The 19,183-nt window shown below is 34.9% G+C and overlaps 1 protein-coding gene across 2 annotated transcripts in view; it reads left to right on the top strand.

Moving 5' to 3' along the window:
• Window positions 1–19,183, top strand: part of LOC149830024 (putative E3 ubiquitin-protein ligase RZFP34) — a 41,290-nt gene that overhangs the window by 8,974 nt on the left and 13,133 nt on the right. The window contains exons 4-9 of one of the 2 annotated variants that reach the window (XM_090016262.1): window positions 12,527–12,614; window positions 12,887–12,946; window positions 13,033–13,065; window positions 13,713–13,790; window positions 13,892–13,935; window positions 14,042–14,082. In XM_090016262.1, the coding sequence (XP_089872388.1) occupies window positions 12,527–12,614; window positions 12,887–12,946; window positions 13,033–13,065; window positions 13,713–13,790; window positions 13,892–13,935; window positions 14,042–14,082 (344 nt within the window). Of the gene's footprint in view, window positions 1–12,526; window positions 12,615–12,886; window positions 13,066–13,712; window positions 13,791–13,891; window positions 13,936–14,041; window positions 14,083–19,183 lie in introns of both variants that reach the window. The other variant, XM_090016263.1, reaches the window with a different exon arrangement.

Here is a 19,183-nt window from a genome sequence, read left to right as displayed (position 1 = left end):
TCGGTGCAATGTCGTGAAAAGCGTCAAGGCGTAGCGTAGCGCTCCACCAAAAACTGAAGCGAGGCATAAAGCGTGAGCCTCAATTTTTTTTTTAAAATTAAAAAATCCTTTAAAAAAATATCTAAAAACACAAATAAATAAAAATGCTTTATTGATGAAGCAACAACCAATAAGAAATAGAAAATCTCAAATAATTAGCGACAAATATGAGATTAACATGTAAAAGTAACATTAATATGTATATTGAAGAACTAGTGTTGTAAGTATCGTACCGTATCATACGATACGGTACGGTACGATATGTCGTTACTTTTGGGTTTTGCGATACAATACACACTCATATCGCGATATGAGTGTGTATCGTACCTGTATCGGGTGTATCGTATGATACACCTTTGGCACATTTTAAAAAGGCCAAAAGTTACTTTTTTCATTTTGGGTTTTAAATACCTTTTGAGGGCCGACTTCTCCATTTGTTTAGAGGCCCGACTTCTTCATTTGTTTAGAGGCCATTAAAAGTGCATTTCCACCATTTTTTCACCCAAAGAAGTGGGTTAAGTTAAAAAAATGCATTTCCACCATTTTTCTACTCAAGAAAATGAGTTAAGGTAACAAAATATTTATTATGAGAAAAATTACAAAGTTACTCTCCAATTTTTTTTGCCTTGGGGGGTGTGCCCCCTACAACTCCCCTCAAACTTACCGTGAAGTTGGATGACATAAGATGATTTGGCATGACAATGGGGTACTCAAGGATTAAGTGAAAACCATTGAAAATCGAGTGCAACTATTGCTATAATATATTTTGTTTTTGTAGTATAAAAGTATGAGTCTTGTGGCATGTTCTTAATTGCAAGATATTTAATATTTTGCATTGCTCTTGTGAGATATGCATGCAATATTGTATATGATTCTATATTAGGTGATGTTTGATAATGTCTTATGCGGCTCATAGAGATATAAATGTTTCATATGTGATTTTATGGTTGTCTTTTGTGCAATTCATTATTGTTTCATGTGATATGATTTTTTTTTAGATTTTTTGCTATTTTTTCTGATTTTTCTTGATTTGTTTTGGATTTTTTGAAAACTTTTTTATTAAAAATTTATGATACGTTTACGATACGATACAATGTTACTTTGGGCCTACCGATATGGGTAACGATACGATACTTACAACCTTGTATTGATCTATGCAAGTATCTAAGAAATAAAAAATAGGTCACAAGAAAACATTTAAATGAAAACTAATCTATTTCAAATTTCATTAAAGAGTATATGATATCTATCCAGATGCATATCAAATGAATTTGAGATTGTTACTTGAAGAGATGAAATAGAAACATTTAAGCAACTTCCACAAGAAAACATATAGAACAAAGCAAACTTGAAATGAAAAATATTAATAGCATGACAATTATTTAAACAGAAAAATTACCACATCAATATAATTTTTAGAAAGGTTTGTTGGTTACATGGTTCATCCCTTAAGTGGGAAAAAAAGTTCAGAGGGACATAGCATTGCTAATTTTTAGAAAGGTTAGCTGTGAAAATAGTATTAATTTTTCAACTTGATAAACAATAATGTTGGTCGACTAACAAGGACAAAGCATGTGTTTGTGTTGCGTGTGTGAAGCCTGAGAGAGAGAGGCAGACAATGAGAGAGGGACAACGAGAGCGAGAGGGAGAAACAAAGAAAGGAAGTCAGTGAGAGAGGGAGAGACCGAGAGAGGAAGACATCGAGAGAGGGAGAGACAAAGTGGGAGAGAGAGCACAACCTTCTTCTATAATACTCGAGATTTTTTTTATGAATTTTTGATTATTGTTAAATAAATGAAAATAAAATTTGGTCTTAACAGTGGTTTGAAATTGTACTATGTATTTAAATTGATTTTTTTTAATTTAGGTTTAAATACCCATTTAGAACTTAATTGGGTCTAATATGGTATTTAGACCTTGTGGAGACCTAAGTGTAGTGGCGTAGCTAGGATTCATATGAGGGGGGGGGGGGGCAAATAGGGGTGTAGGAAAAAAAAGTTGGTTTGATAGTCGGGGGTTCGGGGGCAGCGCCCCCGATTTTTTATTTTTTTTAGATAAAAAAAGTGGCTACAATTATTAATAAAAATTTATTTCATATGGACAAATCAAACTATTTGCTGCAGTTAGGGTTGGGCTAGAACTGGGCTACAAAAATGGATAAAAATCTATTTCATATGGAATCAGGGCTGGGCTTTTAAAAAAAAAAAATTTAACTGTTTCGGGAGGCAGGACTGGGCTACAACCCAGTCCTGCCCCCCCCCCCCCCCCCCCCCCACACACACACACACAGCTCTGCCTATGCCCAAGTGTGGGACTCTTCGAACATTGTCACTACTGTTCTAGCAAACATTTTCGTCGATTAGTAGCTCATTGATTAAATCGGAGTTGATCTTGACGTTCCTCATTTTGAGGGCATCGAAATCGACTCTCTACACGCTCAATTTGGTGTTGATTTGAGCGTTTTATCATCGGCCAAAGTTCATGCCAAATTACAGTATGAAAATTAATATTTTTTGGCGTTGACTAAATTTTTTGTCTAATTTTCGCACGCACGATTAAATCTAAGACCATCATGAAGATCTACATTTTGAGGGCTATCAAATTGACTATTTAAACGTCGAATTTGGTTGAGTCTTTATGCCTGTAAGCATCTCGGAAGGTCACCCTATCACCAAACCCCATATAAGATTTCATGTGGGGATGCCAAGTGGCACTCTCTTTTTTATTTCATTAATTAAATACTTAATTATAAGAAGTCCAACATATCTAATTAGGAAACCTATAGGGTCGGAATGATAGAGTTTGAGATGATGATGGAAACCCATATGGAAAAGGATTCTTTTAGAAACATTAAATAGAAGGGAGGAGACGCCTCCCATCATATGAATTTGACAATGTCTCTCTCTCTTTCCTTTTCTTATCTCAAATTCTCATTAGGTTCATACATCCATTATAGGAGCTTGGCGGTATGTAGCTAGTGTGATAGTTATTAATTCTGTAGTAAGAGGAGGCAAGGTTTGGTGGTGGTGAAGCAAGCCACACATCCAACATCTAGCGATTTTTCGGTAGTGTTCATCTACCTGATTTTCTAAGGTAGGATTTGTTAGAAAGTGACTTGGAATACATTGGGTTCAATAATGAACCCATACTTATGCACGTGGAGTGCAAATATACCCATTAAAGGGAAACAACATAAGCACATAATGTGCTAACACATAAAACCCATAAAAAGGGAAAAATATGACATAAAGTCATAAGTTGCATATCATTGAAGAATAATGGAGAAGGGGTAAAAACCCCATTACAATGGAGCATAAGCTCCCTCAAGAATACGAAATACAAAGGGGAAATCCCCTATTTATAAGCATGAAAAGGGACCACCTTGGGGGCTCCCAAAGGGGACGTTGGAGAGCCCCCAACGTGGTACGAAATCCAAAAATATAAAAAACAAAAAATAAAAATAAAACAAAAATTACAATGCATATTCCAATTGGAATATGCATAAAATGCTAATTTACAAGAATACCCTTGAGGGTATTTTAGGAAGATAAAATATATATATTTATATATATATAAATAGAGATATGTATACATATATATATATATGTATACGTATCTTTATATATATATATATATAAATATATATATGTACATTTAAGGATCAACATATTTTAACACCCCCCCTCAATCTTTGCGGGGAAACGAAAAGATTGAACAAAGGGCAAGACTCCAAGAGGCTCCGGCAAAGATGCAATGGAACTTGAAAAGGCCTTCCTCTTATTGTCTTCAAATTTCCCGAACTATCCAGGGTACTTCTCTTTGTCCTATCTCCAAGATCCTGTGAAACAACAACAAAGAAACAAGTAAAACAAATCTTTGTACTTTTATTCAAATGGAACATTTCTAACTAGCACAGGTCAGAAGAGATGCAAATTATGCAAAAATGACACCAAAGTTTCAAAATCATATATCATGTTTAAAACAAAATGAGCGGAAGCAAATTATGCAGAAATAAATTGCAAGAATGCATAACGCATTCATAAGGTCCAACTTTGGACAAATATAACCCCATAATGGGGAATAACAAAATGGTCCACTAAGGGACACCACAATAAGCCTACGAAGAGGCATGATATACATAAACATTATTGAATGAGGGCCCAAAAAGGCGATAAAGAGCATATGCATATACTTATCATGAAATGAATTAATACTCAAAGAACTCATTAATGAACATGCTTCAAACATGTAATGAAGTGCCAAACAAGAGAAACAAAGTCTTCAAGCATACTTTAGGCAAAATAAACCCAAGAGTTCACAAGGTTTTAAAATCATTTATGAAAGACATACTTAATACACATTTTGCATATAAGGGTGGCAAAAACCATAAGCACTTAATATATAGATTAAATGCTAAGAAATCAACTTGATATGCATATCAAAAATATGATTTGCTTGAAAAAACACAAGTCATGAATGAAATTTTGCAAATTTCAACAATAGTTTATCCATTACAAACATCTTCCTCATTAGTCCTCCAAAGCCCATAAATCAAGTGTATAAGCTACTAGATCAAGAATATAAAGCCATTAAAGGCCAAAAACACACACAAAGGTGTGTAAAAGAACCTCTTGTCTACATATAATAATACTTGAAATAAGTGCATCTACGACAAGAACAAGAGAATACATGCCAACATGGACTAAAAAGTATCTCTTGTCTACGTAAAAAATACACTTAAAACCAAGTATGTTCTGCTACTAGAACAAGAGTAATAAGCCAACCATTGGCTAAAACATAATACATCTCTTGTCTACATATGATAGCACTTGAAATGAGTGAAATAAGCCAATCATGGGCATACATCTTAAGCGACTAGAACAAGGACACAAACGCCAACATAGGCTAAAAATCATACACCATGGTGTGAATCAACGTGCATTGTCTACATATAAAAACACTCAAGACAAGTGTATTCAGCTACTAGACCAAGAGAGCAAAAGCCAACAAAGGGCTAAAAACACACGAAGGTGTAATAAAATTCTTGTCTACATATGATGACACTTAGATAATGGGCATAAAAGGAAAAGACTTTTGAGGCAATAAACTTGTAATGAAAATAAACCTCGAATAAAACAATACTCCTTTTAAAATGAATTCTCATAACAATAATATGCATGTAAAAAATATCTTCAACAAGATACTATAATCGATAAAATAAAATTCTTGAGAACAAATGTGTGAACATACACACACCAAGAACACTTAGAATACTTGTGCAAAATCATAAGAACACAAAATCATAAATGTGCAAATGCACTCATAAGATTCATAAACAAGAAAAGGTTGGGCAATAATCCCAAAACCCTTGATTTTTAATATACCTTAAAACATTTAAGGTTTTAAAACACCATATGTCAATCACATTTACATAGAAGCATCCATAATATCAATGGCCACAAAAGAAAAAATGAGTGACACACTCATAATTAGAGATCATACAACAAATCATTTTAGAGTCCCAAGGTGCCCATAACTCACCTCAACAACCATCTATAATATGGAAGGTGGACAAACTAAAATGATATAACACGAGGTGCCCATAACTCACCTCAACAAACATCTCTAATATAACAATAATAAGGCCAAATAAAAGATGCATTAAATAACATGTGATGGACAAATATAAATGCCACAAAAAGGCAATAAACACTTAAGGAATAATTTTTCAAAGAAAAGAGGACCGATTAATAAAAATGAATCAAAAGGTCCAATAATCAATAATGTTCTTTATAACAACAATTTTGCATAAACACAAATTATGCTTAATCTTCAAACAAGTCATTTATACCAAAAAGGACTTATTAAGCAATAAACACAACAACATAAAGAATTCATCAAGACAATCAAGCTTTTAATCAAAGAAATCATAAGAACCGTAATGGTTCACAAAGAAGGCTTTAACACAATACTCAAGGAATGAATATTTAAAACACTTTAAAATTTATAAATTTGGGATTAAATCCCATACAACAATTTTTTTTTTTTAAAAACCTTTGATTGTGATGAGATATGCGGAAACATTCAAACTGCTAAAAGCACTTACAATGATTTAAAAAGGACTCAATATCTAAATTCATTATATTTTTCCCAAAAATAAATGTGCATAAAGGCTCCATAATGCAAAAATGTCTACGAAGAGACAATACACATGTGAGCACAAAAGGCTTTGTAAAAGATGTGCACGAAGGCACTCATACAATACTTGAACAAATACACACCAATGTGTAAACAAACATGCACTAAGGCATGTATTTCATAAAAAAGAGGGAATGCATACAAGCGCAAATATTTGAGAAACAAATGTGCACAAAACACAAAAATACACAAAAGTGAGCAAGTATGCACTTTATAAAAAGAGCAATGCTTGAAATTCTCAAACTTTAACAATTGCAATTGAGGACAAAGAAAACCATATTATGGCCAATGTAGGCATTTTTAAAATATGTTATTAAGAGGTTTCGAAACCTTATGAAAAATACAAACCAACAAGTTTATAAAGATGAAAAATGAAATCATTTATACCAAAAGGATGCAAAAGATGAACTATGCACTCTATGTAGTGTGAGAAATTCCTTTTAAAAAAATCTTTCCTAATGGTTTATCATAAACAATTTTTCAAAAAAGAAACATTGAAAAACTTTTATGAGTTCTTATAAGTTATCATTAACAAGAACTACTTTAGGATTCAACAAAGATTTTTAGATGTGAGAGATTTTCATATAAGGATTATATCAAATTTTTCAAAAAATGCACTAAAATTCATAATCAAAAGAGGAACTCAAATCAAATTAGGGTTCATATGAGAGTTAAGAAATTTTAAACAAAGATCATTACTTTAGCAAGAAATCATATATATAATTTTAAAAATTAACTTATAGGTCAATCATGAGATAGTTATGTAAGAATTATAAATCTCACATAATTGAAGGTAATTTTAAAAAAACATAAATTGCTATTATATGCGATGAGTAGTTCGATAAACACAAATTATATATTTGAACAACAAACGAGTTCACCAAATTTGAGGGAGATAATTTTAAAATATACGAGCATACAAAATGTGAAAAGACATAATTCAACTATCATAACTATTAAACGAACAAACTATATGCAAGAAACATATTTTCAAATGCATAATATTTTAAGAAAAAGGATACATACTGAATAACTTCAAAGCAAAAAGGAAGAGCAATGAATACTTCACCATTTCTTGAGCGACACGCTTTCCGTTGCACCAAAGGACAACCCCATCGTAACCTGGCTCTGATACCATGTTAGAAAGTGACTTGGAATACATTGGGTTCAATAATGAACCCATACTTATGCACGTGGAGTGCAAATATACCCATTAAAGGGAAACAACATAAGCACATAATGTGCTAACACATAAAACCCATAAAAAGGGAAAAATATGACATAAAGTCATAAGTTGCATATCATTGAAGAATAATGGAGAAGGGGTAAAAACCCCATTACAATGGAGCATAAGCTCCCTCAAGAATACGAAATACAAAGGGGAAATCCCCTATTTATAAGCATGAAAAGGGACCACCTTGGGGGCTCCCAAAGGGGACGTTGGAGAGCCCCCAACGTGGTACGAAATCCAAAAATATAAAAAACAAAAAATAAAAATAAAACAAAAATTACAATGCATATTCCAATTGGAATATGCATAAAATGCTAATTTACAAGAATACCCTTGAGGGTATTTTAGGAAGATAAAATATATATATTTATATATATATAAATAGAGATATGTATACATATATATATATATATGTATACGTATCTTTATATATATATATATATATATATAAATATATATATGTACATTTAAGGATCAACATATTTTAACAGGATTTACATGGTTTTTTGCATCATGTATGCACTAAGCATGCATATACATGCTGGGATATATTTCAGATGTGTATTCACATATTAATCAACCCAAAATCATGTTGGGATTGATATAATATGGTCTGGAAATTTTTATAAAGCCTTTTTAGGGTTTTTACAAAAATCGGTTTTAAAGAAAACCTCATAAAAAGGGTTTTATTTGGAAAAAGAATGCTGGATCTGATCAGGGATGGTTCTTGTATGTTTTACCCAGTGGCGGAGCCAGGGGTGGGCATGGGTGGGTGGTCGCCCACCCCAGAATTAGAAACCGAGTCGAAATATGATACGACTCGGGTCTTCTTCTTCATTCCCCACGATTTGGAGGTTGCATTCTTTCCTTGCGAATGCTTGTCAAAGAAGATCAGAGCAGGGTCATGCAGGAGTGGAGATCACGCCTCCCTGCGAATCTGCGATACAGAGTACCCTATGGCACCCAGACGCAGGAGATGGTGGACATGAGATGGAGCCAGCCGAGGGAGTTGCTCTGCCTCGATGCTGTGGCGAGGACCGTCCCCTCCGAGAGAGAGCTGAGGAGGCACCTCAGTTGGAAGACCTTCGGCTTGCTGCTGGATCACCACCGAGAAGGAGGTGGCTCAACTATCGAAACAGGCTTTCGATCTCGATGTATGATCTTCACCTCCATGGAAGCTTCGTGCCACTGCGCCACCGACAGAGGTCGATGATCACCACCCGAAGTCTGCCCACCCAACAAAAAACTTCTGGCTCCGCCACTGGTTTTACCTTATGAAATTAGTCCCTAAACTATTATGGAACTGATATCATAATGTTTTGGGGTTTGTAAAGCTCTGAAATGAGTTTTTACAAAAAAATATTTTTGAGAAAACCTCAAATATAACCTGTTTTGAAAGAAAATCATACTAAATGTATTTATTGTGATTCTATATGTTATTTGGGTTTTAAATTAACCCTTAAACCATGTTAGAACTGACAATATATGGTTTGAAATTTTTGTAAGGCCTTGGAAGGGTTTTTACAAAAAATTATTTTTAGAAAAAACGTCGATAAACCTCATTGTTGTGTTGAAATCCATGTTTGATGATTGTAATATTCTAATGGTGATTTTAAATATTATTTGTTGTGATTCATGTTAATATGCATGTGTTGAATGATCTAAACCATATTCATGTGTGATTCATGATTTTATGATGGCTGAAATTAAATATCATAAATAAAATTTTGTAGATCATACCGATTATGGTTTATGTGAGTCTTTTTTTCAGAAAAATACGATTTATATGATTCTATTTGTGATATATGTTTGCTTAATTCATAATCAACCATGTTTTATTTATCATATTAGATTTGCATGAAAATCATGTTTATATGGTTTATTTTGTGAAAAATATGAAATATACATGATTTTTCATAAAAAGACAAACTGTTTTGATTTTTACGGTGTCAGACACTTTTCAAGAACTTTATCGTACGCTCAAACGGCTTGGTAAAAAATTTTCAAATTTTAGAAGAATGTTCTATACTCATTGAGGAAGTCCCAAGAGGAATTTTGGCTCCGTTCGAGTTCTAGATGAGAAGTTACTGTCTCCAAAAATCGGAACATGATTTCTATCCTGACATACATCTTGTATTTCGACTGTACTATATTTCAGATTTTATTTATCTTAATCTATACCATGGTTATGACTGAAAATTTTATGTGTTATAATGCATATTGATTAAGTTACAATAAAAATTTGGTGCACAAATTCTTTACTATCCGTGAGTTAAAAATCAGGAAAGTTGGCCCAGAAACCTAAAATTTTTGGAGTTCTGCCTGTCCAAGAACCTGATCAGGCTGCTGTTCGTGAATTTTAATTCATACCTTCGATGGGGTTTAGACATGATCTCTCTGGGCGATTGCTCCATTCATATCTATCTATTTATAATAATTATTACATAATTTTTCTTGTTCTATAAAGATACTGAATCGATGTTTCTTCAGAGGGACTAAACCAAATAGAGCAGTTTAGGAGCGAAAAAACCAGTCTCAGTAAAATAATTATTTCTCTATGCTCCGAACTCGGTTTGATGGCTATGTTTAGCTAATATAGTCGTGCATCTACTGTTAAATTTTTATATTTTTCTCATTGAAACCTGATCGAGATAAAATTTACACCGACTTATAAAATTCGATCTTTGCAGTTCCTAGTTAGAACTCTTGTGCTCATGTTATTCGGGTTTCGAAAGTGGACCACTTGGGACATGGTTTAGTTTCAAAACTGAACCAAATGAAAATATGAATTGTTGAATATCAATTTATATTTTTATTGATGTTATAATATGCACTTGTGATTATGCATGCTTAGATGTATTATGTTCTTGTTTTTATGTATACCGCATGTTTAAATTGATGAATAACACATTTATGTTATGTATGTGTTATGATGAATGCATGTAGTGTTATGTCATGCAGTATGTGAGTATGAAATACATACAGGGTAATAGATGCTCATAGAGTTGCATGAACATGGGTGTTCAAAAGAAATTAAATGTTGATTTAGGGTTTTAAAAGATGACCATGATCTAATTATTACAATGAGTTATTCCTATGTGGTAGTTGCATTGACCCATGACTTAATAAAGATAACTCAAATCAAGAGAGAGTGGTAGGGTGGGCTCGGCAGCCAGGCCGAGCCTGGCCTCAACCCTGAGAGAGAGAGAGAGAGAGAGAGAGAGAGAGAGAGAGAGAGAGAGAGAGAGAGAGAGAGAGAGAGAGAGATGGGGTGGGCTTGGCTGCCAGGCCGACCCCGACCCTACGCAAACAGAGAGAGAGAGAGAGCAGGGAAAGGGGTTGCACCTTTCCCTTGCTAACGAGAGAGTGAGCGAGCAGGGAGGGGCAGCTGCGAAAATGAGAGAGAAAACATGGAGGCGGCGATGCCCCACCCCTGCGAAACTGAGAGAGAGAGAGAGGGAGTAGGGAAGAGGGCGGCGCCCCTCTCCTGTGAACCCTACACAGAGAGAGGGGGAGGGCAGAGGTGCCCTCCCCTCTGTCGTTAACAGAGGGAGAAAGAGAGCTGGGGTGGCAGGGAACGCTGCCCCCTGCTAGCCGGAACCTGCGAGAGGAAGAGAGAAAGATAGAAAGGTTTGCGTACCTGTAGGGGATCGTCGACAACCCGAGGGAGGAAGACGAGAGGGTGAGCGAGGGAGAGAAGGTCGGGGGGAGAGAGACAGAGCGGGAGGTAAGAGAGTGGCGAAAGGGGAGCGAGGGTTCGGGGAGAGAGAGAAGGTCGGGAGTTTCCCTTTTTCTACGTAAGAGGGGAACCCCTGCGTGCTTATTTATAAGCACGCGGTGGTGCTCAGGTCCGGATCCAGTCGGATCCAACCTTGACCGGAAACGTAATTTTTTTAAATTTTTTGACGGGTTTTACACAACTCTATGTTGACTGGTCTAAAAGGAACCCAACAGCTCTATTTGGTCAAAAACCAAATTGTCCCTAATAAAATAAAAGTACCAATGTGCCCTTAATGGGCACCGCCTATTACAAAGACTAAAATAACCAAAATACTGCTAATGGGTATTTACCTATTACATCATTATAAATACATATATATATATATATATATATATATATATATATATATATATATATATATATATACAACTTAACATGAGGTAGCAAGTAATGATGGGAACCAACAGGATATTTTTGAAATTGCTAAGGGTATTTTTTTTAATGATCTTGTATCATACTGCACATATGACTTCTTGGTACTGCTAATTTTATTTTCTGATTTTTGCAAATTACATTTGGCAGATGCCAACATTATCGAGGAAGGTGTCACATTAGGGCTCCATGTTGCATTGAAATCTTTGATTGCAGACACTGCAATAATGAAGTGAAAGTGAGAAATTTGTTCCTTTCGTGATGTATGAGCAGCAGGCATTTTTTGTTGCTTTTTTCTCATGATATTCTTGCCAGTGCCAGTTATTCCAGTAGTGTCGTTAGCGTCTCTCTCTCTCTGTCATATCACACTCAATGTTGTATCCTAAGCTTTGTCAACCTTTCTTTTGCAGAAAAAAGGTAGCTATGCTATGGTATACCTATGAGTGAATTTTAATTAGGAATGCTGATTTTTATTTCTTCCTTGTTCCTCTGTTTCTTTTGCTGTTGGACTGTTCCAACAACTCTATGTTGACTAGTACAAAAGGAACCCAACAGCTCTATTTGGTCAAAGACCAAATAGTCCCTATAAAAACAGAAAAAGACAAAAAGAACGATAAATAAAAGTACCAATGTGCCCCTAATGGGCACAGCCTATTAAAAGGACTGGAATGACCAAAATACTCCTAATGGGTATATATATATATATATATATATATATATATATATATATATATATATATATATATATACAACTTAACAGGAGGTAGCAAGTAATGATGGGAGCCATCCGGATATTTTTGAAATTGCTAAGGCTGCTTTTTTTAATGATCTTGTATCGTACTGCACATATGACTTCTTGGTACTGCTGATTTTATTTTCTGATTTTTGCAAATTACATTTGGCAGATGTCAACATTATCGACGAAGGTGTCACATTAGGGCTCCATGTTGCAATGAAATCTTTGATTGCAGACACTGCCATAATGAAGTGAAAGTGAGAAATTTGTTCCTTTCGTGATGTATGAGCAGCAGACATTTTTTGTTGCTTTTTTCTCTTGATATTCTTGTCAGTGCAAGTTATTCCAGTAGTGTCGTTAGCATGTCTCTCTCTCTCTATCATATGCACACACACTTAATGTTGTATCCTTAGCTTTGTCAACCTTTCTTTTGCAGAAAAATGGTAGCTATGCTGTGATATACCTATGAGTGAATTTTAATTAGGAATGCTGTTTTTTATTTTTTCCTTGTTCCTCTGTTTCTTTTCAGAACTCTATCAATGTAGAGAGTTCATGCAGACATCAGCTTCCACGCCATCAAATAAGGCAGGTGGGTTGCCTTTTCTTTCCACTGATGTTTCATCTGTCATTGCATTATTTCTTATATCTCTTATATATGCTATTCTTGTCTTTCAGGTCATCTGTTCCCTTTGCATCACTGAGCAGGAGGTGAGTTGAAACTCTTTTATCTAATGAGCGCTTTATGATAGCTTAACTACCATTCTAGGTTGTCAAGGAAACCACATATAAACCAACATCTAAATTTACAATGAGAAAGATCAGAAAATCATTGGCCTTCAGTGCTGCTTTTGGTAAGGTAGCTGAGTTTGTGAATGGGTCACGTTGGTTTGAGCTTTCCATCAGCTTGTTGTGCTTTTAGTCATGCACATATGAACGAGTGGCTGGACCTTTATAGTTTCTTGTACCAGCTTTTGATGATGCATAGGGCAAGTCAATGATGTTTGTGACTGGATCATGTTGACTGCTTCATCCTTTTCCATCTCGTTGTCCTCAGTTATGCATATGTGAATAAGGATGGCTATCCACCCCCTCTCTCTCATATGTGCCACAGTACCATTTCTTCATTAAAGTAGTGGGTTTTTTGATCAACCACTTATCGTGTGTTAATTTTCTTGCAAATTAATATCTTTAACAATCCATTTCTTATGAAAATAAGAAAATTGGATGATTATTTATGCATTGTAATGATGGTACTTCCTGCAACTAATGTTTCTCTCATATTATATGTTTAGTTTGCTATGAACTTTGGTTTGAAATAACTGGATTAATTCTTTTCCTGTCATTTCTGATGTTAGGTTCGGCAAGCATGTGTAAATTGTGGTGCTTGCATGGGAAAATACTTTTGCGATGTATGCAAGTTCTATGATGATGATGTGAGTCAATACAAATACATAATTGTTATGGAATGATGTCTGTTTTATGGTCATGGTGAGTTGTATATTCATTCTTCTTTTTTGGTTGCTTCATGTTGTAGATATCAAAGAAACAGTACCACTGCAGCGGATGTGGAATATGCAGGTTCATGGTCTTATCTTTATTTTGTTTTTTATATCTAGTATTAGCTCTATCCTGGCCTACTAAAGTTTCTCATCCTTAAAATATTTTCGCTTTTGCTGGGATCCAGAATTGGTGGCCGTGACCAATTTTTTCATTGTTTCACATGTGGTGAGTGTTTTAGGTGCTTTCTTTTAATTGTGTTTTTAATGTAATTTTTTATACTCTATGCTGATAACATTTCATGCATTTCCTTGTTTGTAAGTTTAATTTATTTATGATCTCTCTCTCTCTCTCTCTCTTCCAGAAACCTATAATGTCATAGCTGTTCAAGGTTGTTTTGGCTGATTGATCTTCCAGAATTCTAATTTCGATAACTCTTGTTCCTTTCACTTTTTTTACAGCTGTTTGGCCTATTGTAGCTATCTAGTTCACTGCTTTAGGTACTAGCACTACTCTGTTCAACGCAAGTCGATTCAATTTCATTGTATTTGCAGTTGACGGTCAAGGTTTCGTTAGCTGTTAAAATATGTATATATATATATACATATATGTATATGTATATGTATATATATATACATATATGTATATATATATGTATATACACATATTTTATTTCTTTTTATTTTTTCTGCACAACCAAAAACCCGATAGGGGTGCTTTGGTAAATTACCATGTATCTTTTTTCTTTTTTGTATTTTTCTCTTTTCTTTCTTTTTACCTTTTTCTTTTTCTTTTTTATTTTTTATTTTTTCATTATGAAGGACCATAAGGGGCCCCCACCCATCTAGTCGTTGGGCCCCCAACGACTAGAAGGGAGCCCCCCTTGTGGTCCCTCTTTTTAGCTCTCCTCCTCTATAAATAGAGGAGGCTCACACTTGTATATGTATGGGTTTTTCACCCACTTTCTCTCTTTAATAATATCAATCTTATGCCTTATAGGCACTTTACCCCTTAGTGGGCTCCTTATGCACTCTTAGTGCTTGTGTTCTTGGCTTTTTCAAAGTGTGTTTTGCATTATTAGTGTTTTTGCCTTTTTCATTACATGGTATCAAAGCAAGGAAGGTGATTGAGATTCTAAGCAAGGAAGGTGATCAGGATTCTCTTCTTGTTGGTGTCTTGGGACGTGTGTCTCTCAATTTTTAAGCTCAATGGGTCCAATTACCTTATGTGGGCCTCTGCTATGGAAAATCATCTAAGAGGTAAGAAACTTTGGGGTTTTGTTACGGGAACTACTCCCGAACCCTCTCTTGTTCTCACTAAAATTGAAAGTGGGATTGAAAAAGCTTTAGATGGCGATGAGCGCATCAAAGCTATCAATGACCATCAATCCAAAATTGAGGATTAGGAAAGTAATCATGCCAAAATCTTGGCATGGTTTATGAACAATGTTGACCTCAAAAATTGTGCCAACATTGCTAAGTTTAGAAGAGCCAATGAAGCATGGTTCTTTCTTAAGGGTATGTATACCCAAAAGGATCTAGCTAGACAATTTTTGAGGTCAACATTGTTCATAAACCATGCCAAGATTTTGGCATGATTACTTTCTGGTATCAGAGCTTAAAGGTAAAGAGGCCGCGGATGGAGAAAATTTTTCAAAGAAGGAAGAAGAAAGTGTCAAAGAAGGAGATATCAAAGAAACTCTTAACCATATTTCCGAAGTTCTCCAACATCTTCTCAAGACTTCTTCTCCTTCAACATCGGGATCCGCCATCGCCTATTCTTCATCACCTCCAGGTATGTGGATACTAGACTCCGGTGCTTCTTTTCATATGACATCTCATAAAAACTCTCTTTCTAATGTTTTTTCCGAACCCATATCTTCTTATGTTTCAACGGCCGATGGGACATCTTTAAAAATTGAAAGTGTTGGAACACTTGATTTTAAAACCTCTCAAAACTTTTTTGTTCCTAAAGTAAGAGTCGTTCCAAAAATCAATCTAAATCTTTTTTTCGTTTCCCAAATCACCAATCATGGATGTCAAGTCTCTTTCTCACCTAAAGATTGCACCGTGCAGGATCTCCAGTCAGGGAAGCTGATTGGGCAAGGTCATAGAAGGGACAATCTTTATTTTATGGACTTTTTGACGCTTCCATCAAAGTCATTTTGTAATCTTGTAAACGACAAAAGTATTGAAGTTTGGCATGAGAGACTTGGTCACCCAAATTTTGTAAAGATGTCTCTTTATTCTTTTTTGAACAATACTTGTAAAGTCAAACACATGACTTGTAAAGATTGCATTTTTGAGAAATCTAAAGTTATTCCATTTCCTCAAAGAGGTTATGTCACCACTCGGCCTTTTGAACTTGTTCATTCCGATGTATGGGGACCTTCCCCTATTTTATCTAAAGGAGGCTTTTCATACTACGTAGTCTTTATTGATGATTTCACTCGATTTACATGGATTTACTTCTTAAGTCGCAAATCCGAAGTTTTCTCCTTTTTTAAAGAATTTCATGCAATGGTTAAAAATCAATTTTTAGGAAACCTATCCATTCTTAAATCCGATTCGGGAGGCGAATATATGTCCAATGAATTTCAAATCTACTTGAAAGAAAATGGAATTTGTCATCAACGTTCTTGTCCAAACAATCCGCAACAAAATGGTCTTGCGGAAAGAAAGTATAGACACATAATAGAAACCACAAAAACTTTATTTGTTTCCAAGAATGTTCCTAAATACTTTTGGGCCGAAGCGGTTCTAACCTCAACATATTTAATCAATAGAACACCATCTTCCGCTTTGAAAAATATTTCTCCATTTGAAAAACTTTATAATATGTCTCCCGACTACAAAAGACTAAGAATTTTTTGATGTAAATGTTATGTCCTAACTCACAAAAACGATAAGCTTTTTTCAAGGGCAATTGAATGCATTTTCTTAGGATATGGCGGAAAACAAAAATGCTATCGTTGATCTATTAAATAACAAACTTTATATCTCAAAAGATGTTACTTTCTCAGAAAAAGAAAATGGTTTTTCGCATAAACTAAATGAACATGTTGATTATTCATTTTTGTTTGACTTATTGCCTCAAGAAAAAGATATAGATAATCATGTTAATATTGAACCTTGTGAGGAATATATTGAACCTACGGTTAATGAGCAACACGACCTTCAAAACTTAAATGAAAATGCACCAAGTCACACACAAGTCTATTCTAGGAGAAATGAAAGTAATCCTCCTTGTGCTCTTGAGAAATTCTCTCAAAATGAGTCAATAGAAGAATCCTATCAAAGAAGATCAAATCGTATTTCTAAAATGCCTGATAGATTTGTATCTTATGATTCTTTTTCTCCAAATTTTCGAGCTTGTTTATTAACTATTCACTCTTTTCATGAACCATCTCATTACAATGATGCTAAGCAATACGCACATTGGAATGAAGCAATGAAACTTGAACTTAATGCACTTAAAAGAGCACAAACATGAGAAATCATTGATCCCCCAAATGACAAGAAACCCATAGGATGTAGATGGTTTTCAAAGTGAAAACTAAAAGTGATGGTTCTTTAGAAAAATTTAAGGCTCGTTTAGTAGTCAAAGGATATGCCCAAGAATATAGGGTGGATTATGATGAGACATTTGCTCCTGTTGCTCGCATGACTAGTGTACGAGCACTTATTGCAATAACATCTATTAAAAAATGGCTCATCTTTCAACTTAACGTTAAGAATGCCTTTTTAAATGGAAATTTGAGTGAAGAAGTTTATATGGAACCACCTCCGGGTATGAATTTAAATGGTAAGATTTTAAAATTAAAAAAGGCTTTATATGGACTTAAGCAAGCTCCTAAAGCTTGGTATGACAAGTTTAGTAATGTATTAATCAATTTGAGATTTATTTCTTATTATACTGACACTGCTCTTTTTTGTTAAGAAAACAAGTGACTTCATTGTTATTTTACTTTTGTATGTTGATGATATGATCACCACTGAGAGTGACAAAAAGGGAGTAAATGATGTTAAGTCCATGTTAAAGAAAACTTTTGATATGTCTGACCTTGGATTTTTGAGATATTTTTTAGGTATTGAAGTGACATACTCTTCCCGATGATACATTCTATCTCAAATGAAATTAGCAGCAGACATTTGTACCAAGTCAGGAGTATCCGATGAAAAGAAAGTTGAAACTCCTGAAGTTATCAATGCAAAACTGAGACTTGAAGATGGTGTTCTACTTGAGGATCCAACCCCCTATCGTCAATTAATTGGATTTCTTACTTATCCATCACCCATCCAGATATAACTCATGTGGTTCATGCTGCAAGCCAGTTTCAGCATGCACCTACTTCAGTTCACATAGCGGTCGTGATGCGAATTGTGCGATACATCAAAAATACCATCTCCAAAGGGCTTTTTTTATCCTCTTCCTCATCTCTTGAATTAACTGCTTTTACTGATGCTGATTGGGGAGGAAATCCCAATGATCGTATTTCAACCACTGGTTTTTGCATCTTTTTAGGTGAATCTCTCATTTCGTGGAGATGCAAGAAGCAACAAAAGGTCTCACTATCATCCAATAAAGCTGAATATCGGGCCATGACAATGACAACTATGAAAATCGTATGGCTTAGAAGCCTCCTCTGTGATATGAGCGTCCTCGTTTCTTCTTCCACCAAGCTGTGTTGTGATAACAAAAGCGCGATCTACATTGCAAACAATCATATTTTTCACGAGCTGACCAAGCATATCGAAATGGACTGCCACTATGTTCGAGACGAATATCTCCGAGGAACTATCACATTACCATATGTTACTTCAGAACATCAGCTGTATGACTTCTTCACCAAAGCGCTCCCAACTTCACGATTTACGTTTCTTCTTAGCAAACTTTCGGTCTTCTCCCCGTAAAGTTTGAGGAGGCGTGTTAAAATATGTATATATATATACATACATATTTTATTTCTTTTTATTTTTTCTGTACAACCAAAAACCTGATAGGGGTGTTTTGGTAAATTACCATGTATCTTTTTTCTTTTTTGTATTTTTCTCTTTTCTTTCTTTTTACCTTTTTCTTTTCCTTTTTTCTTTTTTATTTTTTCATTATGAAGGACTATAAGGAGCCCCACCCATCTAGTTGTTGGGCCCCCAACAGTCATATTTATGACAGTTGGAGCTCCCAACGACGAGAAGGGAGCCCCCCTTGTGGTCCCTCTTTTTAGCTCTCCTCCTCTATAAATAGAAGAGGCTCACACTTGTATATGTATGGGTTTTTCACCCACTTTCTCTCTTTAATAATATCAATCTTATGCCTTATAGGCACTTTA

Source organism: Nuphar pumila, chromosome 8 (assembly GCF_984573655.1).
Source record: "Nuphar pumila chromosome 8, dmNupPumi1.hap1.1, whole genome shotgun sequence".
NCBI lineage: Eukaryota > Viridiplantae > Streptophyta > Magnoliopsida > Nymphaeales > Nymphaeaceae > Nuphar > Nuphar pumila.
This window is presented reverse-complemented; position numbering and strand designations above follow the sequence as displayed.